This window comes from Takifugu flavidus, chromosome 5 (genome assembly GCF_003711565.1).
Source record: "Takifugu flavidus isolate HTHZ2018 chromosome 5, ASM371156v2, whole genome shotgun sequence".
NCBI classification, from domain to species: Eukaryota; Metazoa; Chordata; class Actinopteri; order Tetraodontiformes; family Tetraodontidae; genus Takifugu; species Takifugu flavidus.
Window position 1 is genome coordinate 17,696,631 of NC_079524.1, and position 24,921 is coordinate 17,721,551.

The 24,921-nt window shown below is 44.6% G+C and overlaps 2 protein-coding genes, 3 long non-coding RNA genes and 3 other non-coding genes across 18 annotated transcripts in view; 6 read left to right on the forward strand and 2 right to left on the reverse strand.

Moving 5' to 3' along the window:
* The window catches only part of LOC130525213 (uncharacterized), a 129,779-nt gene that overhangs the window by 80,442 nt on the left and 24,416 nt on the right, over nucleotides 1-24,921 (forward strand). The window lies entirely within an intron of this gene.
* LOC130525239 (uncharacterized) lies at nucleotides 1,326-4,247 on the forward strand. Of its 2 annotated transcripts, XR_008950434.1 has the most exons (5): nucleotides 1,326-2,307; nucleotides 2,384-2,493; nucleotides 3,156-3,250; nucleotides 3,590-3,654; nucleotides 4,033-4,247. It is a non-coding gene; the product is annotated as an uncharacterized LOC130525239 (long non-coding RNA). The 2 variants fall into 2 exon arrangements; XR_008950433.1 differs by lacking the exon at nucleotides 3,590-3,654.
* LOC130526592 (5S ribosomal RNA) lies at nucleotides 5,600-5,718 on the forward strand. The gene has a single exon (XR_008950803.1). It is a non-coding gene; the product is annotated as a 5S ribosomal RNA (ribosomal RNA).
* Nucleotides 7,608-7,726, forward strand: LOC130526597 (5S ribosomal RNA). The gene has a single exon (XR_008950808.1). It is a non-coding gene; the product is annotated as a 5S ribosomal RNA (ribosomal RNA).
* Nucleotides 10,086-10,204, forward strand: LOC130526593 (5S ribosomal RNA). Its single transcript, XR_008950804.1, has one exon. It is a non-coding gene; the product is annotated as a 5S ribosomal RNA (ribosomal RNA).
* On the reverse strand, nucleotides 14,433-15,383 carry LOC130525238 (uncharacterized). The gene is made up of 3 exons (XR_008950432.1): nucleotides 15,243-15,383; nucleotides 14,770-14,915; nucleotides 14,433-14,687 (listed from the first exon to the last, which is right to left on the reverse strand). It is a non-coding gene; the product is annotated as an uncharacterized LOC130525238 (long non-coding RNA).
* Nucleotides 16,649-20,534, reverse strand: LOC130525228 (uncharacterized). The gene is made up of 4 exons (XM_057031742.1): nucleotides 19,913-20,534; nucleotides 19,439-19,584; nucleotides 18,199-19,356; nucleotides 16,649-17,767 (listed from the first exon to the last, which is right to left on the reverse strand). The coding sequence occupies exon 4, from the start codon at nucleotides 17,755-17,757 to the stop codon at nucleotides 16,744-16,746; it is 1,014 nt and encodes a 337-aa protein (XP_056887722.1). The 5' UTR covers nucleotides 17,758-17,767; nucleotides 18,199-19,356; nucleotides 19,439-19,584; nucleotides 19,913-20,534; the 3' UTR covers nucleotides 16,649-16,743.
* Nucleotides 19,717-24,475, forward strand: LOC130525240 (uncharacterized). Its single transcript, XR_008950435.1, has 3 exons — nucleotides 19,717-19,749; nucleotides 22,907-22,977; nucleotides 24,020-24,475. It is a non-coding gene; the product is annotated as an uncharacterized LOC130525240 (long non-coding RNA).

The window sequence follows — 24,921 nt, forward strand, 5'->3', positions numbered from 1 at the left end:
AAAGATAAAGATTCAGATGGTATGACCAAAACTTTCTTTTAATGTCCGTACTGTAAGATTCTAATTGTGTCTAATTGTTTTTGTAGTTAATTCTCATCTAAAATACTTGCTCTTTATTGCAGAAGAAGACAACTGTCTAAATGACAACAGTTCTGTTCCAGAACCGTCAAAATTGCCAGGTAGAGTTGTTCTAGCTGTCCTTTGTCTTGTGGGCGTCATTGTTATCTAGATTTTCTTGAGGCATTTGAGACTCCCCAGCAAGCAACAGTGGCAGGAAAAACTCACTTTTACACAGGGCAAACAGGACAGGGAAAAGACAATGAGGAGAGCAATAAATATGTTAAAACTGTTACGTTTGCTACCAAAATACGTAGATCTAAAAAAGAGTCAATGGGGTCAAAAGTCAGGTGTAACTATGGAGCCAGTGATACCAGCAGATAGGTAAATATAAAAACTGCAGAATTTATGGGTTAATGGATGATTCAAACTCTACAAATAAGATGGTGGGATAGAGGATATGGTAGAATATGAGAGGGAAGATAGAGGGAGATGAGAGGGAGAACATGGAAGAGAGAAAGAGGTGACAAGACAGGAGGGGATCAGAGGAGAGAGGACAAGAGAGCAATGAAGGTCTAATCCAGGGGTCGGCAACCCAAAATGTTGAAAGAGCCATATTGGACCAAAAAAACAAGAAACAAATCTGTCTGGAGCTGCAAAAAATTAAAAGCCTTATAATGAAGGCAACACAGGCGGTAAGTGTCTATATTAGCTGTATTAGCCTACTTTCCAAATGGCAAGTAGGCCACAAATACATAATGAGCATTCATGATTGTAGCTACACCGGTCCAATGAAATAATGGCCACACATCATACAGATGTCTTTTGAAAAGAACCCTACAAGTGACCTATCAAAGGAAACATACATAAAGAACAATACATTTTTAAGCCATTTCAACAATAACGAATTGAGACATTAAATGAAATTATGACCATTTTGAAAATGTAAAATAAATATTGACTGAATTTTTCAATTAACATGTCTCTCAGACAGTTACAATGATGAAATGTTTATTTTTTCTGCCGCGCATCCAGGAGAGAATGACGCCCCATGTGACCACTCTGCTGTACGATGGTGCTTTAAGTTTAACTTCTATTATCATGGGATATTGAAAACTTTAAGAATGTTTGTCACGTTTTTCTCCTACAGAAATTATATTAAAACAATTTCCATTTTCATATTTTTGAAAAAGCTCCAGGGAGCCACTAGGGCGGCGCCAAAGAGCCGCATGTGGCTCCAGAGCCGCGGGTTGCCGACCCCTGGTCTAATCCTACAGACAGAAATCAGTAAAAAAAAGTGAAACACTTGGATGTACATTCGTAATGTATCTGCTGTTAAATTGATATACGAGATGATATACTAGATTTACAGTAACTACAAAGTTTAATTTCTGTTGCAGCTACAGACATCCGAAAACCGTTTCAACAGAGACCTCGGAGTGAAGAAGAGAAGGCAGCTGTCTGGAGACAGTTAGGGAACAACATAATTTTACAGAAAGTTCCCGGGAAACAATTGTGTGTTGATGCAATTAAGGCAGAAACAGTTCTCCATAAATGAACATGGAAAGATGTTAAGTACCATGTTTACAACAGGATTGCAATTGAGAAACGCAAGACTTAAGCTCACTTTGATTAATAAGGTCCTGCAGAATTTTTTCTCTGCCCACTTTTATTTAATTAGCAATTTTTTTTGTTTACAAGAAATTTTGAAGTTTATTATGTAACTGTTTTAGTGTTGTTGTTTAGAATTGTTAAATATGTTGATTAAAACAATTTCACTGTTCTTACATATTTTTAAACATTCTAATATACATGATAAAATAAGAGACTAAGACTCTGACACTTCATAGAAGGTGCCCTGTTGTGATCCAGGATTCCCAGTTGTGTTTGTCCTGCAGGGGGCGTGGTGGAGCCATGCTCCGGCCACCTGTTGGCGCACCTGCAGGACATCAGTGATCAGCCGCCTATTTAAGGCCTAAGACTCCAGCCTACCAGTGTTGGAGGATTTTGTGTGATTAGGTGGATCTGGTAACTTTGTTGGTTTTTTGAGATTTTTGTGGCTGCCCTTTTTGTTTGTTTAATAAAACCATGTTTTGGATCGTTCATCACTGCGTCGTGCCTGCGTTCGGGTCCTAAACCACCACGAACTGTAACATGCCCCTTCAATCAATTAAGCACCTGGGCAGCTCTTTCTCTCACTGGATTTAAAATGATTTCAACTATTTCGTGAACTTTCATTCTTGTAACTAAGTATGTTTTTACAAAATGTTTTCACTTAATTAGTATCCTCACCAAGTGTAATATACCCCCAATATTCTCCATAAAGATGCTCACTTGTTGATATTTCCGAGTTTAAAGTTCATCCTGGCTAAAGAAGCAGAACGACACAATTGTGCATTGCTGCACATGGCCAACACAAAAAGGTCTTCTATATTGGTAAGACGTTTTGAAGTTTTTTAACTTTTTTAACTTTTATAAATGGTAGTGACAAGTGTGCTTGTTTGTGATGTTTTCAAGCTAACCAAGCATTAGATTATCTGTTAATTGAACGAAAAGTCACAATAGTGAAAAAATACAATATCCATTGATTAAAGGTAATAATATAGTACTTCAGTTAAAGTTAAACTCTTTATATGTAATTTGAGTGGCTTTTTTCTGTTTGGTTTTTTTCCCTGTGTTTTAAAAGAATGCAGTCCTTTTGTAGACTTGTAGCCAAAGAGCACATGGACATGTGTAATCACGTGAATGGTTGTCTTCACAAGGATGATTTTTATTTTTCAATTTTAATTTACTGCCAGTATAGATGAGTTAGTTTACAATATTTAAATGTACATTTATTTATTTTTTGTTATTTTGAGAAACCAGGCTATAAGAATATGCTTCTCCATTTGTTGTGAAAAAAAGTGATGACACTCTAATAACAACTAAATATTGCTAAAGTCTCTCATTTGACCAAAGCTGTATGCAGCTTGTTTACAGCTGAGGTGTCAGCCAAGGAGGGGTTTTTTTTGTTTGTTTTTAAGGACTTTCAATTTTATCATAAGATGATAGTAATAATGATATCACAACAGTAGCAGTTGTTCTTTTTCTGGTAACAGCTGCGATGTCTCAGGAAAAAGGGAATCAAAGTGCCCCAGACAGCACTGGAGAAGAACCCCTGGAAGGGACTGTGGATCAGGTGGAAGGTATAAAGGTATTAATTTGTCTTGTCTGCCAATTAAAAGTCAACTAACTATCATGATTGAAATACATAATAATATATACATATTTGGGAAATGTTAAAGGCAAAAATGAAATTAAAATAACAAACATAGTCACTGATAATAACTTGTTTTTTTTTATAGTTTTTATTGTTACTATTTTATCCCATTCATTATAAACACTTTCTTGTCTTCTAGTATAGTGCAGCATAGTATAATGAACACTCTATTACATTAGTTGAGTGGGTTGTCTCTTAAAGAAGGCTGATGACTTAAAGAGTAAAAAAAATGGCTTACAAAGAGCTTATGTCATAATATATGCATGTTTTTAGTTATAGAAGTTGACACTGAGTCAGTAGTGAGCAACATCCTGTTCCCAGGAACGTTAAGAAGACAGGTAAACTTATGCCTCTTCCATTTTGTTTTGCAGTTATTAATTATTTTTTTTTTACTTTATAAAGGCAATATCCAGGTAACTAAAAGGTTGATGTTGCATACTGTGCTATTGTGTATATTTTTCTATGGTAACAAATCACATTAATGGAGATGTCAATGTTATCTAATTAAAACTATACAGTTTAGAGATTCCCTTCATTTTCCAAATATTATTCAATCTTTTCATTTTTAAATTATATTTCTGACTTGATTTTTTTACTCTCGCTACATGTACAAAAATAATCTCCCTCAGTTGATCTGCAGATAAATAATTAAAAATCTCAAATTTAAGCTTAAACACTTAATTCATTGTGAAAATTCATTGTGACTTCTATTGCAGGTAAAGAAGTTCACAAGAAAGGAATGAAGACAGATGGGATATGCTATAGTCTTACTTCTTTAATATTACCCTACACTTTGACATTGGCTGCTTGTGAGCTTTGATTTTTCTTGATTTCGAAATGTATTTTCAAACATTAAGTTTTAGGGTTACTGGCAAGGTTTGTCCTACTGTTTGGAGTTACTTGTTTGAATTTAAAAAAAATTCTATGTGTACTATTGTTTATTTTTGGCATTATATTGTATTTTACTGGAACAGATTCAAAATTGAAGAAGACACAAATGTAACATTAAACACTATATTGATGCCAAAACCCCACATTTATAAGTTCAGAACAATGTTATAATTTTAATTATTATAATTAATAAAAAAAATATAATTTTATTAATAAATATTCAAGAAGTAATTAATACCAACACAAACATTACATGATGTATAATGCTAACAACTAAATATGAATCTTCATATGAAAACAAAAAAATCCACACTTGCATTATTAAAATTTCTTGATATTTAATTGAGTAGAAACGGTGAGGAAACACTTCCTCTATCCGAAATCTACCTAGTAACAGGATGGTCCCCGCAAGTTGGTCAGGAGTTGTTTAGTTTTATAACGTTGTGTTTTCTCACATTTGAAGTGACAGTCTAGCTCTATACTCCCATCTTGTGAGACTTTTGTATTTTGCACTATTGTAACATCAGTGGAAAAGGTGGGGAATTGTGCCCTCACAGGTTGATAAAGGTGTGTGTGTGTGTGTGTGTGTGTGTGTGTGTGTGTGTCACTATTGTCAACATTTCTGTCTTCGCAAAAGCCAACTCAAGGCGGCAGAGTCCTGAATTGAAAACTATCTAAAGAACTCAAGTATCATACTAACAACACTAATATTCCATCTGTCTATCCCCAACTGAATTAACTCCCCACCTATCTCATCAGATTATTTGTAACAGAATAAGCAGATAACGTAGCATTTCCCTGTTCATATCTGCGACTTGCAATTTAGAATTTGTCAATAAAACTATGCTATGACACAAACTACAGTTTAATAGACTGCTGTGCTCCTAAAAAGAGCAGCATTTGTGGCTCATAAACCTCACAGACACTGCTTTGCTCTTTAAACATTTTTATGATGGTGAATTTTTCAATCAAATATCTTCCGTTTGATAATGCCCAAAGCGGGATTCGAACTCTCCCTCTGGGGTCTTCAGGAGGTTTCAATCAGGTTGTCTGTTACAGCGATTCTCGACTGGACCGCACCGGCCCGGGATCGATCCCTGGCCATGGCACATTGCTTTTAACTTGATTTCATTTATCGGAGTTGAATCTTGTTTGATTTGTTTGAAGACGTTTCACCTCTCATCCAAGAGCCGTTCTAGGCAGATTTGACGATATGACGCTCATAGGCTATATAGCCTTTTCTTTTTGGGGGGAATGGATTGGAGGCTGCTCCAACATTGACGTTTGGACTGTGACAAAGCAAAATGGACAACCTCCACCAGAATAAGTGTTTCAAGAAAATAAGTTTGAGTTGTATTAACTTCAAAAGGCCATTTTCTTGCACCTGCTCTCGCTTACGGCCATACCACCCTGAGAACGCCCGATCTCGTCCGATCTCGGAAGCTAAGCAGGGTCGGGCCTGGTTAGTACTTGGATGGGAGACCGCCTGGGAATACCAGGTGCTGTAAGCTTTTTGCACTCCTCCACTGGGTCAGCAGAGGCCGCCAGTGTTCCTGATAATTATCCAGCCAGAAGTTATTCACTTCTTAAGTACTTCTAACATTGAGATTTAATGTTGCACTATTGTACATCGTTTTAGATTTAATATTTTATGAGCGTGTGTGTCGCAAGGATGATCGGCGGTGGAGGAGACAGAGGGAGACGGGAGCTTCTTTACTCCAAACATTTATTTTTATTTTCCAAAAATAAAGTGGTGTCAGAAGATGCCAGGTTGAATCCATACAATAACATAAAGACCCTGCACACTTTTACACACCACAACTTTGACTCTTTCTCCAACAATTCTTTTTTCTCCAAAATAACAACCAACCAACTCAACATCCCACCCCGTCTGGGGTCTACTCCAGGGCTTCTATAGCTGTAGCCCTCCTACAGGTGAAACCAATTATGAAAATTATTACGCTAACGAATACATTTACAAACTCAAAATAACAATCGAACAGAAAATATAAAATATGCGTAAAACGCCCAAAACAAATTTCCACCATCAAAACCACCCAGTGCATAGTAAAATACATGTTCAACTTACTCTTATCAAACACCCCCGCTAAAATAGATTGTGCCGTAGCACCTCGCCAAACTCCTCCATGTATACAATCATTGAACAGTCCATCGGTTTCCCCGAACCAGGAAGTATGTCCTGCTGGTGAGCTATTGAAATATTGGTGCTTTTGATAAATGACAAACAAATAAACCTTGATGCTTTTAAACAGCCATAGTGTGAGTGTGATTCTTTGGGCAACGTTAAACAGACGGGAGGTGACACGGTGAGGCAATATGACGCGCGTTGTTTACTTGGGTGGAACTAATTGTAACATAAATGCCGCTTGGCCATGCCGTGCATGTCGGCTACAATGTATTCCAATAAGAAGCTATGGTAAAAAGTGGTGTGTGTGAAATGCTTCAACCGAGTAAACCAAGACAGAACGGAATGGAAATGAAATGCAAACGTGTCGGCGTAAGTGGCACGGCTCACTCCGTGCGTGTGTGTGTCTGTGTACGTGTGTTTGTGTTTGTGTTTAAATAAAATTGAATTTCCCACTTTGGTCCACACTATTGGCAACATTTCTGTCTTCGCAAAAGCCAACTCAAGGCGGCAGAGTCCGGAATTGAAAACAATATCTAAAGAACTCAAGTATCATACTAACAACACTAATATTCCATCTGTCTATCCCCAACTGAATTAACTCCACACCTATCTCATCAGAATATTTGTAACAGAATAAGCAGATAACGTAGCATTTCCCTGTTCATATCTGCGACTTGCAATTTAGAATTTGTCAATAAAACTATGCTATGACACAAACTACAGTTTAATAGACTGCTGTGCTCCTAAAAAGAGCAGCATTTGTGGCTCATAAACCTCACAGACACTGCTTTGCTCTTTAAACATTTTTATGATGGTGACTTTTTCAATCAAATATCTTCCGTTTGATAATGCCCAAAGCGGGATTCGAACTCTCCCTCTGGGGTCTTCAGGAGGTTTCAATCAGGTTGTCTGTTACAGCGATTCTCGACTGGCCCGCACCGGCCCGGGATCGATCCCTGGCCATGGCACATTGCTTTTAACTTGATTTCATTTATCGGAGTTGAATCTTGTTTGATTTGTTTGAAGACGTTTCACCTCTCATCCAAGAGCCGTTCTAGGCAGATTTGATGATATGACGCTCATAGGCTATATAGCCTTTTCTTTTTGGGGGGGATGGATTGGAGGCTGCTCCAACATTGACGTTTGGACTGTGACAAAGCAAAATGGACAACCTCCACCAGAATAAGTGTTTCAAGAAAATAAGTTTGAGTTGTATTAACTTCAAAAGGCCATTTTCTTGCACCTGCTCTCGCTTACGGCCATACCACCCTGAGAACGCCCGATCTCGTCCGATCTCGGAAGCTAAGCAGGGTTGGGCCTGGTTAGTACTTGGATGGGAGACCGCCTGGGAATACCAGGTGCTGTAAGCTTTTTGCACTCCTCCACTGGGTCAGCAGAGGCCGCCAGTGTTCCTGATAATTATCCAGCCAGATGTTATTCACTTCTTAAGTACTTCTTGTGGTGTTATGTGTTTAATAGAAGGACAACTACATTACCCAGCATGCTCAGTAGCAGGCCAGGGGTACACGTGCTGAAACAAGTAAAGACGCTTGGCTTAGAAACACGTCTCGTCTCTTTGTCATATAATAACAAGACAACACATGGTGTCAGAAGTGGGATCGTGAGCAGCGTCGGATAGAACGTTTGCCACGAATGAACCAGAAAAAAAAGAGGAGTCTCGAGTCGCGGGAAGGAGACGTGCTAACGAAGCAACAGCGGAGGAGTTTGCAGCGGCGTGTGACCGGCTACAAGCGGCGGTAAAGTGAAGCGGAGGACCAGGACGATTACACAAGTAAAAGAGGATCTCCTGCCAAAAGTGGAAATTACCCAACAAGAAAGAGCTGTGGATTCACGGTAATTTACCTCACGTGCGGTCATGGATAAGCTAAGCCCACCTAGCTCCATGCTACTGACTGGTAATCTTGAAAATGAAACATCATGAAACATCTGTTTCATGTCAGTGACAACATCAGAGGTATGACCTTTGACCCCGTACAGGATGTTTTTTTTATTCTTCTTCTCTGAAAAACCATCCTGGTCTGCTGCACCACATTTGTGCAGTGGAAACCTTCTACAGAGGTGACCAGAAAGCTGCTTGAGTCGGCCTCTGGGTCATTAACCCCACTGGTTGATGGGACTTCCCATTAGGGCAAACACTCCTGTCATCCGTTGTGGATCCCTGGAACCTGCATCCATCCTCACTGGCAGCCAGTGTTTGGAGTGGGATCAACTATCAAAATTCAGAACCAAACATGTCTGTGTTTGAACCTGTAGCCTCCTTTTAGCTGAGCTGGTGGTACCGTCACTACTAACGTACCGTTACAGCTGCTACGGGGACATTTGTGGGTTCTCAAAAGGGGCCCAGTTACCTGCTCCACTAGTTGCTGTAGCTCAGAAACACGTCTTTAGCTGTCTCCCGTCTGTAAGGTCCAGATGGGACAGTTAATGGATTAATGGAGAACCTTTCTGTGTTCCAGCCCAACGGTCGGAGCAGGGAGTGCATCTTCTCAGAGATAGTGCTGGAAAACCATTACACAGCTCTGCAGAATGCCAAGTATGAAGGCTGGTACGTTGCCTTCAGTCGGAAAGGGAGGCCCATCAAAGCCTCCAGGACAAGGCAGAACCAAAGAGAGGTCACCTTCATCAAGAGGCTCCACGCAGGCCCCCCTCCCTTCCCCAACATGGACCAGAGCAAACACTTTGAGTTTATCCGCTTTTCAGCCACAAGTCGAGCAAAGCGCAACAGGAAATCAGGCACCGTTTCCTAACAGCGAGACAAAGGGAGGCAGATATACAACAGATCCAACTTTATTTTTGTATATTTTCATGCAAAGCTGTACATTGAAATATGGCTTTAACACAATAATTGTAATAATATTCCTGTAAAATGGTGATGTGTAAATAAAGAAAGAATAAAGGAAAGTGACAAATTGATTTTGGAGGCTTGTTTCAGAGGCGAACAATGATGGTGAGTAAGACACAGAGAGGGATGAGGAGAGGAAATCTCTACCCATATAAGATGTGATCTTTTGAAGACAATTCAGATCATTTCTGTTTGCAGTATCCTGCACGGTAGGAAATCTGGAACTACTTTATAAAACCAACACTTTCACCTGCTGGGCATATGGTGCATGTACACTTAGATTTATCTATTTAAATGACCAGAAAAGAGAACTCTGAACATCATAGATTGGCCAGAGATGATCAACTGTCAGCCACAGAAGCAGGAGACGTCCACGCATTGTTACTAACAGTGCACAGACACTGCTTTGCTCTTTAAACATTTTTATGATGGTGACTTTTCAATCAAATATCTTCCGTTTGATAATGCCCAAGCGGGATTCGAACTCTCCCCTCTGGGGTCTTCAGGAGGTTTCAATCAGGTTGTCTGTTACAGCGATTCTCGACTGGCCCGCACCGGCCCGGGATCGATCCCTGGCCATGGCACATTGCATTTAACTTGATTTCATTTATCGGAGTTGAATCTTGTTTGATTTGTTTGAAGACGTTTCACCTCTCTCCAAGAGCCGTTCTAGGCAGATTTGATGATATGACGCTCATAGGCTATATAGCCTTTTCTTTTTGGGGGGGATGGATTGGAGGCTGCTCCAACATTGACGTTTGGACTGTGACAAAGCAAAATGGACAACCTCCACCAGAATAAGTGTTTCAAGAAAATAAGTTTGAGTTGTATTAACTTCAAAAGGCCATTTTCTTGCACCTGCTCTCGCTTACGGCCATACCACCCTGAGAACGCCCGATCTCGTCCGATCTCGGAAGCTAAGCAGGGTCGGGCCTGGTTAGTACTTGGATGGGAGACCGCCTGGGAATACCAGGTGCTGTAAGCTTTTTGCACTCCTCCACTGGGTCAGCAGAGGCCGCCAGTGTTCCTGATAATGATCCAGCCAGATGTTATTCACTTCTTAAGTACTTCTTGTGGTGTTATGTGTTTAATAGAAGGACAACTACATTACCCAGCATGCTCAGTAGCAGGCCAGGGGTACACGTGTTGAAAACAAGTAAAGACGCTTGGCTTAGAAACACGTCTCGTCTCTTTGTCATATAAAATAACAAGACAACACATGGTGTCAGAAGTGGGATCGTGAGCAGCGTCGGATAGAACGTTTGCCACGAATGAACCAGAAAAAAAAAGAGGAGTCTCGAGTCGCGGGAAGGAGACGTGCTAACGAAGCAACAGCGGAGGAGTTTGCAGCGGCGTGTGACCGGCTACAAGCGGCGGTAAAGTGAAGCGGAGGACCAGGACGATTACAAGTAAAAGAGGATCTCCCTGCCAAAGTGGAAATTACCCAACAAGAAAGAGCTGTGGATTCACGGTAATTTTACCTCACGTGCGGTCATGGATAAGCTAAGCCCACCTAGCTCCATGCTACTGACTGGTAATCTTGAAAATGAAACATCATGAAACATCTGTTTCATGTCAGTGACAACATCAGAGGTATGACCTTTGACCCCGTACAGGATGTTTTTTTTATTCTTCTTCTCTGAAAACCATCCTGGTCTGCTGCACCACATTTGTGCAGTGGAAACCTTCTACAGAGGTGACCAGAAAGCTGCTTGAGTCGGCCTCTGGGTCATTAACCCCACTGGTTGATGGGACTTCCCATTAGGGCAAACACTCCCGTCATCCGTTGTGGATCCCTGGAACCTGCATCCATCCTCACTGGCAGCCAGTGTTTGGAGTGGGATCAACTATCAAAATTCAGAACCAAAACATGTCTGTGTTTGAACCTGTAGCCTCCTTTAGCTGAGCTGGTGGTACCGTCACTACTAACGTACCGTTACAGCTGCTACGGGGACATTTGTGGGTTCTCAAAAGGGGCCCAGTTACCTGCTCCACTAGTTGCTGTAGCTCAGAAACACGTCTTTAGCTGTCTCCCGTCTGTAATGTCCAGATGGGACAGTTAATGGATTAATGGAGAACCTTTCTGTGTTCCAGCCCAACGGTCGGAGCAGGGAGTGCATCTTCTCAGAGATAGTGCTGGAAAACCATTACACAGCTCTGCAGAATGCCAAGTATGAAGGCTGGTACGTTGCCTTCAGTCGGAAAGGGAGGCCCATCAAAGCCTCCAGGACAAGGCAGAACCAAAGAGGGTCACCTTCATCAAGAGGCTCCACGCAGGCCCCCCTCCCTTCCCAACATGGACCAGAGCAAACACTTTGAGTTTATCCGCTTTTCAGCCACAAGTCGAGCAAAGCGCAACAGGAAATCAGGCACCGTTTCCTAACAGCGAGACAAAGGAGGCAGATATACAACAGATCCAACTTTATTTTGTATATTTTCATGCAAAGCTGTACATTGAAATATGGCTTTAACACACATAATTGTAATAATATTCCTGTAAAATGGTGATGTGTAAATAAAGAAAGAATAAAGGAAAGTGACAAATTGATTTTGGAGGCTTGTTTCAGAGGCGAACAATGATGGTGAGTAAGACACAGAGAGGGATGAGGAGAGGGAAATCTCTACCCATATAAGATGTGATCTTTTGAAGACAATTCAGATCATTTCTGTTTGCAGTATCCTGCACGGTAGGAAATCTGGAACTACTTTATAAAACCAACACTTTCACCTGCTGGACATATGGTGCATGTACACTTAGATTTATCTATTTAAATGACCAGGAAAAGAGAACTCTGAACATCATAGATTGGCCAGAGATGATCAACTGTCAGCCACAGAAGCAGGAGACGTCCACACATTGTTACTAACAGTGCACAGTGACGGTGGTGGGATGTGGAGATGCTGGGAGACGTTTGGTGGAGCGTCTGGTCCATGAGGAGGTGTGTGGAATAAACCAGAGTCTGGTCCAGGAGGAGGTGTTTGGAATAACCAGGGTCTGGTCCAGGAGGAGGTGTTCGGGATGAACCAGGGTCTGGTCCAGGAGGAGGTGTTGGGATGAACCAGGGTCTGGTCCAGGAGGAGGTGTTTGGGATGAACCAGGGTGTGGTCCAGGAGGAGGTGTTTGGAATGAACCAGGGTCTGGTCCAGGAGGAGGTGTTAGGAATGAACCAGGGTCTGGTCCAGGAGGAGATGTTTATAATGAACCAGGGTCTGGTCCAGGATGAGGTGTTAATAACCTGGTTTGTAGCACGGTTGATGGACTCATCTCTTGCTCCTGCTGTTGCACCCTGGCTCTGCTCTTGCTCAAGTTCATCAGCATCAATGTCGCACATGCAGCCGACGCTGCGGGTCGTTGTTTTGAAGGCCTGAGGCGGAGCCGTCGTTAACACATGTAACTCCTCGCCGCCCTTTTCATCGCGTTGGGGTTTGGATCTACCTTCGGCCTCTGATGGTCACCTGACGCCTGAGTCACCAAGAGGGCAACGGACAGCGGCCCAACAAGAGTTGACTGGACCGGTTTGGACAGCTTTGACACAACTGGAGTGTTTTCCTCTCCGCCTGTCCTCAGTCTGGGCAGCGCCACACAGGGATCTGAATCAAGGGTGGGCCCGACACCACGTGTTGGGTTCCTAAGAACCTCAGGTTCCTCCTTACATCTGCTGTCTCCTTTAAGCTCTGCATCCAACCATGCATGCTGGGTTCCTGCGGTGGTGTGCTGCCTGTGCTCCACCGTCTTCGTGCTCCGTCCACTGTAGTGCAGGATGTCTGACAGACTGCTGATGTCACTGTCGATGCCGCTGATGCTTTCGCTGTCGCTGTCGCTGTCGCTGTCGCTGTCTCTCCATTCCTCAGTCTTACTACAGCAGCACCCCATCTTCTGCAGCCTGAAGCAGAAACAACAAAAAAGCCACTGCCATGACCACACACACTCAAACAGTCATCAACAGATCCGTTCGCTGCTCCAGCCTCATGGAGAAAGAGAAAGTTCTGCCTCGCCCCCCCCCAGCCCAGACTAGCACAGGTGAGGGGCTCACGCCCCCGCCAATCATCAGGGCGTGAGCAAGGCCCAGTTAGGCTACAGTTTGAGAGGGGCCGGCACATGCTACACAAGCCCCGCCCCCACCCGCTTCACTGTGACTTGCATCAAACCAGCCTAACCCTCATGTGCACGAGCCCCGCGCACGAGTCTGCACTGACACGAAGAAGCGCCACCACATTAGCAGAATTGGATTCATATTGAAAACATTTAGACTCTGGTAGAGCTGCCAGCAGAGCTCAACTTGATCCCAACCATCAACTCCCAGTTACTGACCTTTGGACCTTTAACGAGCGTGCACGTCAGTACGAAGCTTGTCTCTTTTAGAGGGTGATACTCGGTGGGAGGGTCAAAGAATGAGGCGGCAGATCTGATTCTGGAAAAAAAATCTGCCGTTGGAGAGAGATGAGTTGTCTTGGTGGAGTGAAGGTTTCAGCGTAACCTTTAACGATTCATGTCTGTAGGTGTAGCAGCAACACTTTAGGAGAAAGACTTTTTTTCTTTGAATCAAAGCTTACAACCCAAAGGCTGCTGTGCTTTACATCAAAGCCACTGGACGCGTCACGTGCACCACCGGGACAACAGAGACCACAACCACCAGACAGAACCTTCCAGACAGAACACTTAACACCGGCCCAAATCTGCACCATACTGGAACCTGTGTTGGAACACCCACTACCTCCAGTACAGAGAAGGCTTCTACAGGCAGAACCATGGTGGTGCAACGGGCTCACCAGTATCTCCCATAGTTGCCAGTCTACAGTATACTGGGAGAAGGTTGAAACCCGAGCCCGACATCCTTCACAGGAACCGGCCCAAGCCACTGGTTCAGATATGTGGACGACACCTGGGTCAAGATTCTAACAAGAGAACTGAAGGCGTTCTCAACCACACAGATGATTACATCACATTCATCTGGCCTTCCTGGACTGTGCGCCCCCGTCGCTCCACAATAGCGTTGCACGTGTATGCGGGCCTCTCTGTGTGGTTATACTTTAGCAGGCAGCATTATACGTGGGTAAATACATATGGCAGCTCCAGGATCTTCAGCTGAGATCATCCAGTGTTTGTTGTATCAAACCAGATTAAAATTGTGCTCTTCAGCACCTATTTTATTTTTAGAGCTGATTCAGAAACATTCTAAGGAGGAATAAAGTGAGACTCTACAAGGCAAATGTTTCTTTTTTAAGGCTCTTTATATGTGATGCAATTCTTATTGAGCAAAACAGGCATTTAGTGCATCAGATGTTTGGGTTGGTAATCTTGCCCATGAAGAGGATATTATCTGAGCTGTGGTCAGTGATGATAACCATGAAGGGACGATTGAACTTCAGGACTGGAACATATAAGAGTAAAGTGTTATTGTGATGCCTGTAGCAGCTGCGGCAGTGGCTCCAGCCTCATCAACATCCAGGGTAGCTTGATGGACAACCTACAAGAAATACCAGACATAATCAATTGTCAGAAAGAAATCTGTGCTCATTGTTGATGCTGTTCCTGTTTTCCATCTTTACCTCTGAGACTGCCAGTTGTTGCCCCTCTGCAATACCACTCAAGTCTGCTGTCACCAAACATGTCTACCATCCCCATTTCAGTCAACACAGTCTTCAGTGAGTATGACGTTTTGATGGAGAATTTGGGAATATAAACACTGTATTTCCTGGGGAACAGATATGGGACAGACACAACCATGAGGTGACGGACAGGAGCCAACCGCCACATCAATAACCAAGAGTTAGCCGTTGAGTCTCCATTTTACTTCCTCCTGGTAACGTATTGCGTCACTTCCTGTCTTCTCAATCGTTCGTTGGTTGCATTGTGCACGGTGTGTTGTATTCACTTAATATTGAACACTTGGTGTGTTGTATTCACTTTACTTAAAATTTGAACACTTGGGACTTCTAGTCACCCGATAACAACAGTGAGAAACAACCCATATTAAACAAATACAGGGCTCCACCGATTATTAGCGTTAGCATGGCATCACCGTCTGTTTCACCCGGTGTCTTTGTCTGTTCAGCGAGTGAAATGTTTAGTTACTCCTCTGCCTCCTTTAGTGAAGGGAATAGGTGCAGAAAGTGTAGTTTTTTACGGCTATGGAGGCGAGACTTAGCGATCTTGAGACGCGGTTCCTCAGTTAGCTGGAGTTGCGTCAGGTAGCCGGAGAAGCTAGCTGCTGCGCGAGCCGCCTAGCGTAGCTTCAGCTAGCGGTCCCCCGGCAGCAGCCGGCTCGCCAGGGCGGCTGGGTGACGGTTCGTAGGAAGCGGAGCCCCAAATAAAGGCCCACGGTGCCCCACCACCCGCTTCCCGTGGCTAACCGCTTTCCTCACTCGGCAACACACCCGCTGAGAAACCGACCCTGGTAATTGGCGACTCCAGCGACCATAGTTAAGAGCATTCCGGGGCCAGAGCGGGCGACATAGAAGCAAATTTACGGCTGCTGGCGAGACGGAAACGTAAATTTGGTAAAGTTATTATTCACGTCGGAGCCAACGACACCCGCTTCGTCAGCCCGAGGTCACCAAAATTAACTTGGAGTCGGTGTGTAACTACGCAAAAACGATGTGGGACTCCGTAGCATTCTCTGGTCCCCTCCCCAATCTGGCCAGCGAGGAGATGTTTAGCCGCATGTCGTCGCTTCGTCGCTGGCTGTCACGGAGGTGCCCCGATACCAGGTGGGACAGTTAATGGATTAATGGAGAACCTTTCTGTGTTCCAGCCCAACGGTCGGAGCAGGGAGTGCATCTTCTCAGAGATAGTGCTGGAAAACCATTACACAGCTCTGCAGAATGCCAAGTATGAAGGCTGGTACGTTGCCTTCAGTCGGAAAGGGAGGCCCATCAAAGCCTCCAGGACAAGGCAGAACCAAAGAGAGGTCACCTTCATCAAGAGGCTCCACGCAGGCCCCCTCCCTTCCCAACATGGACCAGAGCAAACACTTTGAGTTTATCCGCTTTTCAGCCACAAGTCGAGCAAAGCGCAACAGGAAATCAGGCACCGTTTCCTAACAGCGAGACAAAAGGAGGCAGATATACAACAGATCCAACTTTATTTTTGTATATTTTCATGCAAAGCTGTACATTGAAATATGGCTTTAACACAATAATTGTAATAATATTCCTGTAAAATGGTGATGTGTAAATAAAGAAAGAATAAAGGAAAGTGACAAATTGATTTTGGAGGCTTGTTTCAGAGGCGAACAATGATGGTGAGTAAGACACAGAGAGGGATGAGGAGAGGGAAATCTCTACCCATATAAGATGTGATCTTTTGAAGACAATTCAGATCATTTCTGTTTGCAGTATCCTGCACGGTAGGAAATCTGGAACTACTTTATAAAACCACACTTTCACCTGCTGGACATATGGTGCATGTACACTTAGATTGATCTATTTAAATGACCACGAAAAGAGAACTCTGAACATCATAGATTGGCCAGAGATGATCAACTGTCAGCCACAGAAGCAGGAGACGTCCACGCATTGTTACTAACAGTGCACAGTGACGGTGGTGGGATGTGGAGATGCTGGGAGACGTTTGGTGGAGTGTCTGGTCCATGAGGAGGTGTGTGGAATAAACCAGAGTCTGGTCCAGGAGGAGGTGTTTGGAATAAACCAGGGTCTGGTCCAGGAGGAGGTGTTCGGGATGAACCAGGGTCTGGTCCAGGAGGAGGTGTTTGGGATGAACCAGGGTCTGGTCCAGGAGGAGGTGTTTGGGATGAACCAGGGTGTGGTCCAGGAGGAGGTGTTTGGAATGAACCAGGGTCTGGTCCAGGAGGAGGTGTTAGGAATGAACCAGGGTCTGGTCCAGGAGGAGATGTTTATAATGAACCAGGGTCTGGTCCAGGATGAGGTGTTAATAACCTGGTTTGGAGCACGGTTGATGGACTCATCTCTTGCTCCTGCTGTTGCACCCTGGCTCTGCTCTTGCTCAAGTTCATCAGCATCAATGTCGCACATGCAGCCGACGCTGCGGGTCGTTGTTTTGAAGGCCTGAGGCGGAGCCGTCGTTAACACATGTAACTCCTCGCCGCCCTTTTCATCGCGTTGGGGTTTTGGATCTACCTTCGGCCTCTGATGGTCACCTGACGCCTGAGTCACCAAGAGGGCAACGGACAGCGGCCCAACAAGAGTTGACTGGACCGGTTTGGACAGCTTTGACACAACTGGAGTGTTTTCCTCTCCGCCTGTGCTCAGTCTGGGCAGCGCCACACAGGGATCTGAATCAAGGGTGGGCCCGACACCACGGGTTGGGTTCCTAAGAACCTCAGGTTCCTCCTTACATCTGCTGTCTCCTTTAAGCTCTGCATCCAACCATGCATGCTGGGTTCCTGCGGTGGTGTGCTGCCTGTGCTCCACCGTCTTCGTGCTCCGTCCACTGTAGTGCAGGATGTCTGACAGACTGCTGATGTCACTGTCGATGCCGCTGATGCTTTCGCTGTCGCTGTCGCTGTCGCTGTCGCTGTCTCTCCATTCCTCAGTCTTACTACAGCAGCACCCCATCTTCTGCAGCCTGAAGCAGAAACAACAAAAAAGCCACTGCCATGACCACACACACTCAAACAGTCATCAACAGATCCGTTCGCTGCTCCAGCCTCATGGAGAAAGAGGAAAGTTCTGCCTCCTCCCCCTCCCCAGCCCAGACTAGCACAGGTGAGGGGCTCACGCCCCCGCCAATCATCAGGGCGTGAGCAAGGCCCAGTTAGGCTACAGTTTGAGAGGGGCCGGCACATGCTACACAAGCCCCGCCCCCACCCGCTTCACTGTGACTTGCATCAAACCAGCCTAACCCTCATGTGCACGAGCCCCGCGCACGAGTCTGCACTGACACGAAGAAGCGCCACCACATTAGCAGAATTGGATTCATATTGAAAACATTTAGACTCTGGTAGAGCTGCCAGCAGAGCTCAACTTGATCCCAACCATCAACTCCCAGTTACTGACCTTTGGACCTTTAACGAGCGTGCACGTCAGTACGAAGCTTGTCTCTTTTAGAGGGTGATACTCGGTGGGAGGGTCAAAGAATGAGGCGGCAGATCTGATTCTGGAAAAAAAATCTGCCGTTGGAGAGAGATGAGTTGTCTTGGTGGAGTGAAGGTTTCAGCGTAACCTTTAACGATTCATGTCTGTAGGTGTAGCAGCAACACTTTAGGAGAAAGACTTTTTTTCTTTGAATCAAAGCTTACAACCCAAAAGGCTGCTGTGCTTTACATCAAAGCCACTGGATGCGTCACGTGCACCACCGGGACAACAGAGACCACAACCACCAGACAGAACCTTCCAGACAGAACACTTAACACCGGCCCAAATCTGCACCCTACTGGAACCTGTGTTGGAACACCCACTACCTCCAGTACAGAGAAGGCCTCTACAGGCAGAACCATGGTGGTGCAACGGGCTCACCAGTCTCTCCCATAGTTGCCAGTCTACAGTATACTGGGAGAAGGTTGAAACCCGAGCCCGACATCCTTCACAGGAACCGGCCCAAGCCACTGGTTCAGATATGTGGACGACACCTGGGTCAAGATTCTAACAAGAGAACTGAAGGCGTTCTCAACCACACAGATGATTACATCACATTCATCTGGCCTTCCTGGACTGTGCGCCCCCGTCGTTCCACAATAGCGTTGCACGTGTATGCAGGCCTCTCTGTGTGGTTATACTTTAGCAGGCAGCATTATACGTGGGTAAATACATATGGCAGCTCCAGGATCTTCAGCTGAGATCATCCAGTGTTTGTTGTATCAAACCAGATTAAAATTGTGCTCTTCAGCACCTATTTTATTTTTAGAGCTGATTCAGAAACATTCTAAGGAGGAATAAAGTGAGACTCTACAAGGCAAATGTTTCTTTTTTAAGGCTCTTTATATGTGATGCAATTCTTATTGTGCAAAACAGGCATTTAGTGCATCAGATGTTTGGGTTGGTAATCTTGCCCATGAAGAGGATATTATCTGAGCTGTGGTCAGTGATGATAACCATGAAGGGACGATTGAACTTCAGGACTGGAACATAATAAGAGTAAAGTGTTATTGTGATGCCTGTAGCAGCTGCGGCAGTGGCTCCAGCCTCATCAACATCCAGGGTAGCTTGATGGACAACCTACAAGAAATACCAGACATAATCAATTGTCAGAAAGAAATCTGTGCTCATTGTTGATGCTGTTCCTGTTTTCCATCTTTACCTCTGAGACTGCCAGTTGTTGCCCCTCTGCAATACCACTCAAGTCTGCTGTCACCAAACATGTCTACCATCCCCATTTCAGTCAACACAGTCTTCAGTGAGTATGACGTTTTGATGGAGAATTTGGGAATATAAACACTGTATTTCCTGGGGAACAGATATGGGACAGACACAACCATGAGGTGACGGACAGGAGCCAACCGCCACATCAATAACCAAGAGTTAGCCGTTGAGTCTCCATTTTACTTCCTCCTGGTAACGTATTGCGTCACTTCCTGTCTTCTCAATCGTTCGTTGGTTGCATTGTGCACGGTGTGTTGTATTCACTTAATATTGAACACTTGGTGTGTTGTATTCACTTTACTTAAAATTTGAACACTTGGGACATTCTAGTCACCCGATAACAACAGTGAGAAACAACCCATATTAAACAAATACAGGGCTCCACCGATTATTAGCGTTAGCATGGCATCACCGTCTGTTTCACCCGGTGTCTTTGTCTGTTCAGCGAGTGAAATCTTTAGTACTCCTCTGCCTCCTTTAGTGAAGGGAATAGGTGCAGAAAGTGTAGTTTATTTACGGCTATGGAGGCGAGACTTAGCGATCTTGAGACGCGGTTCCTCAGTTAGCTGGAGTTGCGTCAGGTAGCCAGGAGAAGCTAGCTGCTGCGGAGCCGCCTAGCGTAGCTTCAGCTAGCGGTCCCCCGGCAGCAGCCGGCTCGCCAGGGCGGCTGGGTGACGGTTCGTAGGAAGCGGAGCCCCAAATAAAGGCCCACGGTGCCCCACCACCCGCTTCCCGTGGCTAACCGCTTTCCTCACTCGGCAACACACCCGCTGAGAAACCGACCCTGGTAATTGGCGACTCCAGCGACCATAGTTAAGAGCATTCCGGGGGCCAGAGCGGGCGACATAGAAGCAAATTTACGGCTGCTGGCGAGACGGAAACGTAAATTTGGTAAAGTTATTATTCACGTCGGAGCCAACGACACCCGGCTTCGTCAGCCCGAGGTCACCAAAATTAACTTGGAGTCGGTGTGTAACTACGCAAAAACGATGTGGGACTCCGTAGCATTCTCTGGTCCCCTCCCCAATCTGGCCAGCGAGGAGATGTTTAGCCGCATGTCGTCGCTTCGTCGCTGGCTGTCACGGAGGTGCCCCGATAACCAGGTGGACTTTATAGACAGTTGGAACACTTTTTGGGGAAAACCTGGTCTGATTAGGAGAGAAGGTGTCCATCCCCACGGGATGGTGCCTCTCTCATTTCTAGTAATTTGGCTAATTTTATGAGACCCAAAGTGACTTGACAACCCAGGGTCCAGACCAGGATGTAGAGTTGTGGTCTTGGTGTTACTGGTCGAGGAGGGGGAGTGGCAGCAATCTATCACTCCAAGTTATTAATTACCACATTCAGAGTTCCTGTCTGAGTTCTCTGATTTCTTATCTGACTTGGTCCTTAGAACAGACAAAGTCATTATCATTGGAGACTTTAATATCCATATGGACGTTATAAATGACAGCTTTAGAAATGGCTTCATTTCATTACTTGAGTCAGTTGGTTTCCTCCAGCAGATAAACCAACCAACTCACAGCTTCAACCACACCCCAGATCTTGTCCTGACTTATGGTGTTGAGGTAGAACATGTGTCAGTGTTCCCTCAGAACGCACTACTGTCAGACCATTCTTTGATCACTTTACATTTATGATTAAGGATTCTTCTATCCTCAGAACAAAGTCTTACTATAGCAGATGTCTTTCAGATAATGCTGTAGCTAAGTTTAAGGAAGTGATCCCTGTGCTGATCCCAGGACCACCGTGTGTTTCCCCAGGGATCAGTCATTATAATCTTAGCCCTGCTGAGGTTGACTCTATTGCTGAAGGTGCAGCAACCTCACTGAGAATCACGCTTGATTCTGTTGCCCCTGAAAAAGAAAATAGTAAATCAGAGGAGGTGTGCCCCCTGGTATAATTCACATATCAGGACCCTCAAGCAGAAAGTGTACAAGACTGGAAAGGAAGTGGCATTCTTGTAAAATAGACAGCTATCATGTAGCCTGGAAAGACTGTCTATTAGTTTACAAAAAGGCCCTCCGCAAGGCTAGAACAGCTTATTTTTCTTCTTTAATTGAGGAAAATAAGAGCACCCCAGGTTTCTTTTCAGCACTGTGGCCAAATTAACCAAGAGTCACAGTGTTTTAGATCCACGTATCCCTTCTTCCCTTAGTGGTGAAGACTTCATGAGCTTCTTCACTGATAAAGTTCTAGCTATCAGAGAGAAAGCTAACCAGGCCATCCCAACAACTGGACCATCACCAGATGTGCTGACTGTGGGAACATACAGGGTCTCCAACGAGCCCTTAAACTCCTTCAGCCCTATATATTTTTCTGAGGCGTCATCGCTAATTCAGAAATCCAAGACCACCACGTGTCTTTTAGATCCCATCCCAACACACCTGTTGAAGGATGTTTTACCATTGATAGGCAGTTCTATCCTGGACCAGATCAGTTGTTCTTTAGTGACAGGTTATGTACCCCGGTCCTACAAGGTGGCAGTGATTAAGCCGTTGCTTAAAAAATCACTGGATCCTGATGTATTAGCAAATTATAGGCCAATATCCAACCTTCCTTTTATCTCTAAAGTTCTTGAGAAGGTGGTGGTGACTCAGTTACTGGAGCACCTGCAGAGGAACAGCCTGTTTGAGATGTTTCAGTCAGGCTTTAGAGCTCATCACAGCACAGAAACAGCACTTCTTAAAGTTACTAATGATCTTCTCATAGCTTCAGATCATGGACTGGTTTCTATGCTGGTTCTGCTGGACCTCAGTGCTGCTTTTGATACAGTTAAACACAGCATCCTGTTACAGAGACTGGAACATGTGATTGGGATTAAAGGGACAGCACTAGACTGGTTTAGATCACATTTATCTGATAGATACCAGTTTGCTCATGTCCATGGTGTTCCCTCCTCATACAGTAGGGTTAGCCATGGAGTTCCTCAAGGTTCTGTACTTGGACCAATCCTCTTCACCTTGTACATGCTTCCCTTAGGGAACATTATTCGACAGCATGGGATAAATTTAATTGTTATGCTGATGACACTCAGCTTTATTTATCCATGAAACCAGAGGAGACAGAGAAGTTAGTGAAGCTCCAGACCTGTCTTAAAGACATAAAGTCCTGCATATCTTCAAATGTCCTCCTCCTTAACTCAGGAAAAACTGAGGTCATGGTGTTTGGTCCTGAACCTCTCAGGGATAGATTAGATCACATGATCACTCTAGATGGTATCTCATTAACATCTAGTCTCTCTGTGAGGAATCTAGGAGTAACTTTTGATCCAAATCTCTCCTTCAACTCAAACATTAAATTAGTCTCTAGAAGTGCCTTTTTCACCTGAGGAACATCACAAAGATCAGGAAGCTACTGACCCACCATGATGCTGAAAAGTTAATCCAGCATTTGTTACTTCCAGGCTGGATGTTCGAGTTGAAACAGAGCAACCCAGCAAAACCCAGCGTGAATCAACAAAAGACACAAACACAGGTACCTTGCAAGGGAGAGCGAGCAGCAGTTCACTCTGGAACACCCTCCGTCGCTCTGCTGCTCCTCTGCAAACCTCCTTCCTTTATTCACATTAGCTCATTATCCATGTGGAATTTTCACCTTCTCCCAAGATGCTTTAGGGTTTCAGATAACAATCTCACAGTAAATCTGGTGCTCTGGACAAGTGTACGAAATCAAGAGAGGTGAAAAACACTGTTTCTTCTTCATGCACTTAGGTGCTAAACATACAAATGCATTTAAATGATAACAATATAATAATTATCTCTCTCTCTCACACACACACACTTGCTGTAGAAAACACTGATAATGAGACATTAGCCCCTCACCTGAACGTTTCAGTAGGGTTGATGTTCACCTGTTTCCTGTCAGTGACGACATCAGAGGCATGACCTTTGACCCCGTACAGGATGGTTCATCAAGATGTTGTCGACCAACAGAAGAAGCTATAGTCATAAAACCATCATGCTGAGTTCTGTCCTGGTCTCAGAGCTTCCTCGGGGTCCACATGGGCCTGAAGCAGATCCAGGACAGACTTCATTCAGACAGATTTTTTATTCTTCTTCTCTGGAAAACCATCCTGGTCTGCTGCACCACATTTGTGCAGTGGAAACCTTCTACAGAGGTGACCAGAAAGCTGCTTGAGTCTGGCTCTGGGTCATTAACCCCACTGGTTGATGGGACTTCCCATTAGTGCAAACACTCCCGTCAGCCGTTGTGGATCCCTGGAACCTGCATCCATCCTCACTGGCAGCCAGTGTTTGGAGTGGGATCAACTATCAAAATTCAGAACCAAAACATGTCTGTGTTTGAACCTGTAGCCTCCTTTTAGCTGAGCTGGTGGTACCGTCACTACTAACGTACCGTTACAGCTGCTACGGGGACATTTGGGGGTTCTCAAAAGGGGCCCAGTTACCTGCTCCACTAGTTGCTGTAGCTCAGAAACACGTCTTTAGCTGTCTCCCGTCTGTAATGTCCAGATGGGACAGTTAATGGATTAATGGAGAACCTTTCTGTGTTCCAGCCCAACGGTCGGAGCAGGGAGTGCATCTTCTCAGAGATAGTGCTGGAAAACAATTACACAGCTCTGCAGAATGCCAAGTATGAAGGCTGGTACGTTGCCTTCAGTCGGAAAGGGAGGCCCATCAAAGCCTCCAGGACAAGGCAGAACCAAAGAGAGGTCACTTCATCAAGAGGCTCCACGCAGGCCCCCCTCCCTTCCCCAACATGGACCAGAGCAAACACTTTGAGTTTATCCGCTTTTCAGCCACAAGTCGAGCAAAGCGCAACAGGAAATCAGGCACCGTTTCCTAACAGCGAGACAAAGGGAGGCAGATATACAACAGATCCAACTTTATTTTTGTATATTTTCATGCAAAGCTGTACATTGAAATATGGCTTTAACACAATAATTGTAATAATATTCCTGTAAAATGGTGATGTGTAAATAAAGAAAGAATAAAGGAAAGTGACAAATTGATTTTGGAGGCTTGTTTCAGAGGCGAACAATGATGGTGAGTAAGACACAGAGAGGGATGAGGAGAGGGAAATCTCTACCCATATAAGCTGTGATCTTTTGAAGACAATTCAGATCATTTCTGTTTGCAGTATCCTGCACGGTAGGAAATCTGGAACTACTTTATAAAACCAACACTGCCACCTGCTGGACATATGGTGCATGTACACTTAGATTTATCTATTTAAATGACCAGGAAAAGAGAACTCTGAACATCATAGATTGGCCAGAGATGATCAACTGTCAGCCACAGAAGCAGGAGACGTCCACGCATTGTTACTAACAGTGCACAGTGACGGTGGTGGGACGTGGAGATGCTGGGAGACGTTTGGTGGAGCGTCTGGTCCATGAGGAGGTGTGTGGAATAAACCAGAGTCTGGTCCAGGAGGAGGTGTTTGGAATGAACCAGG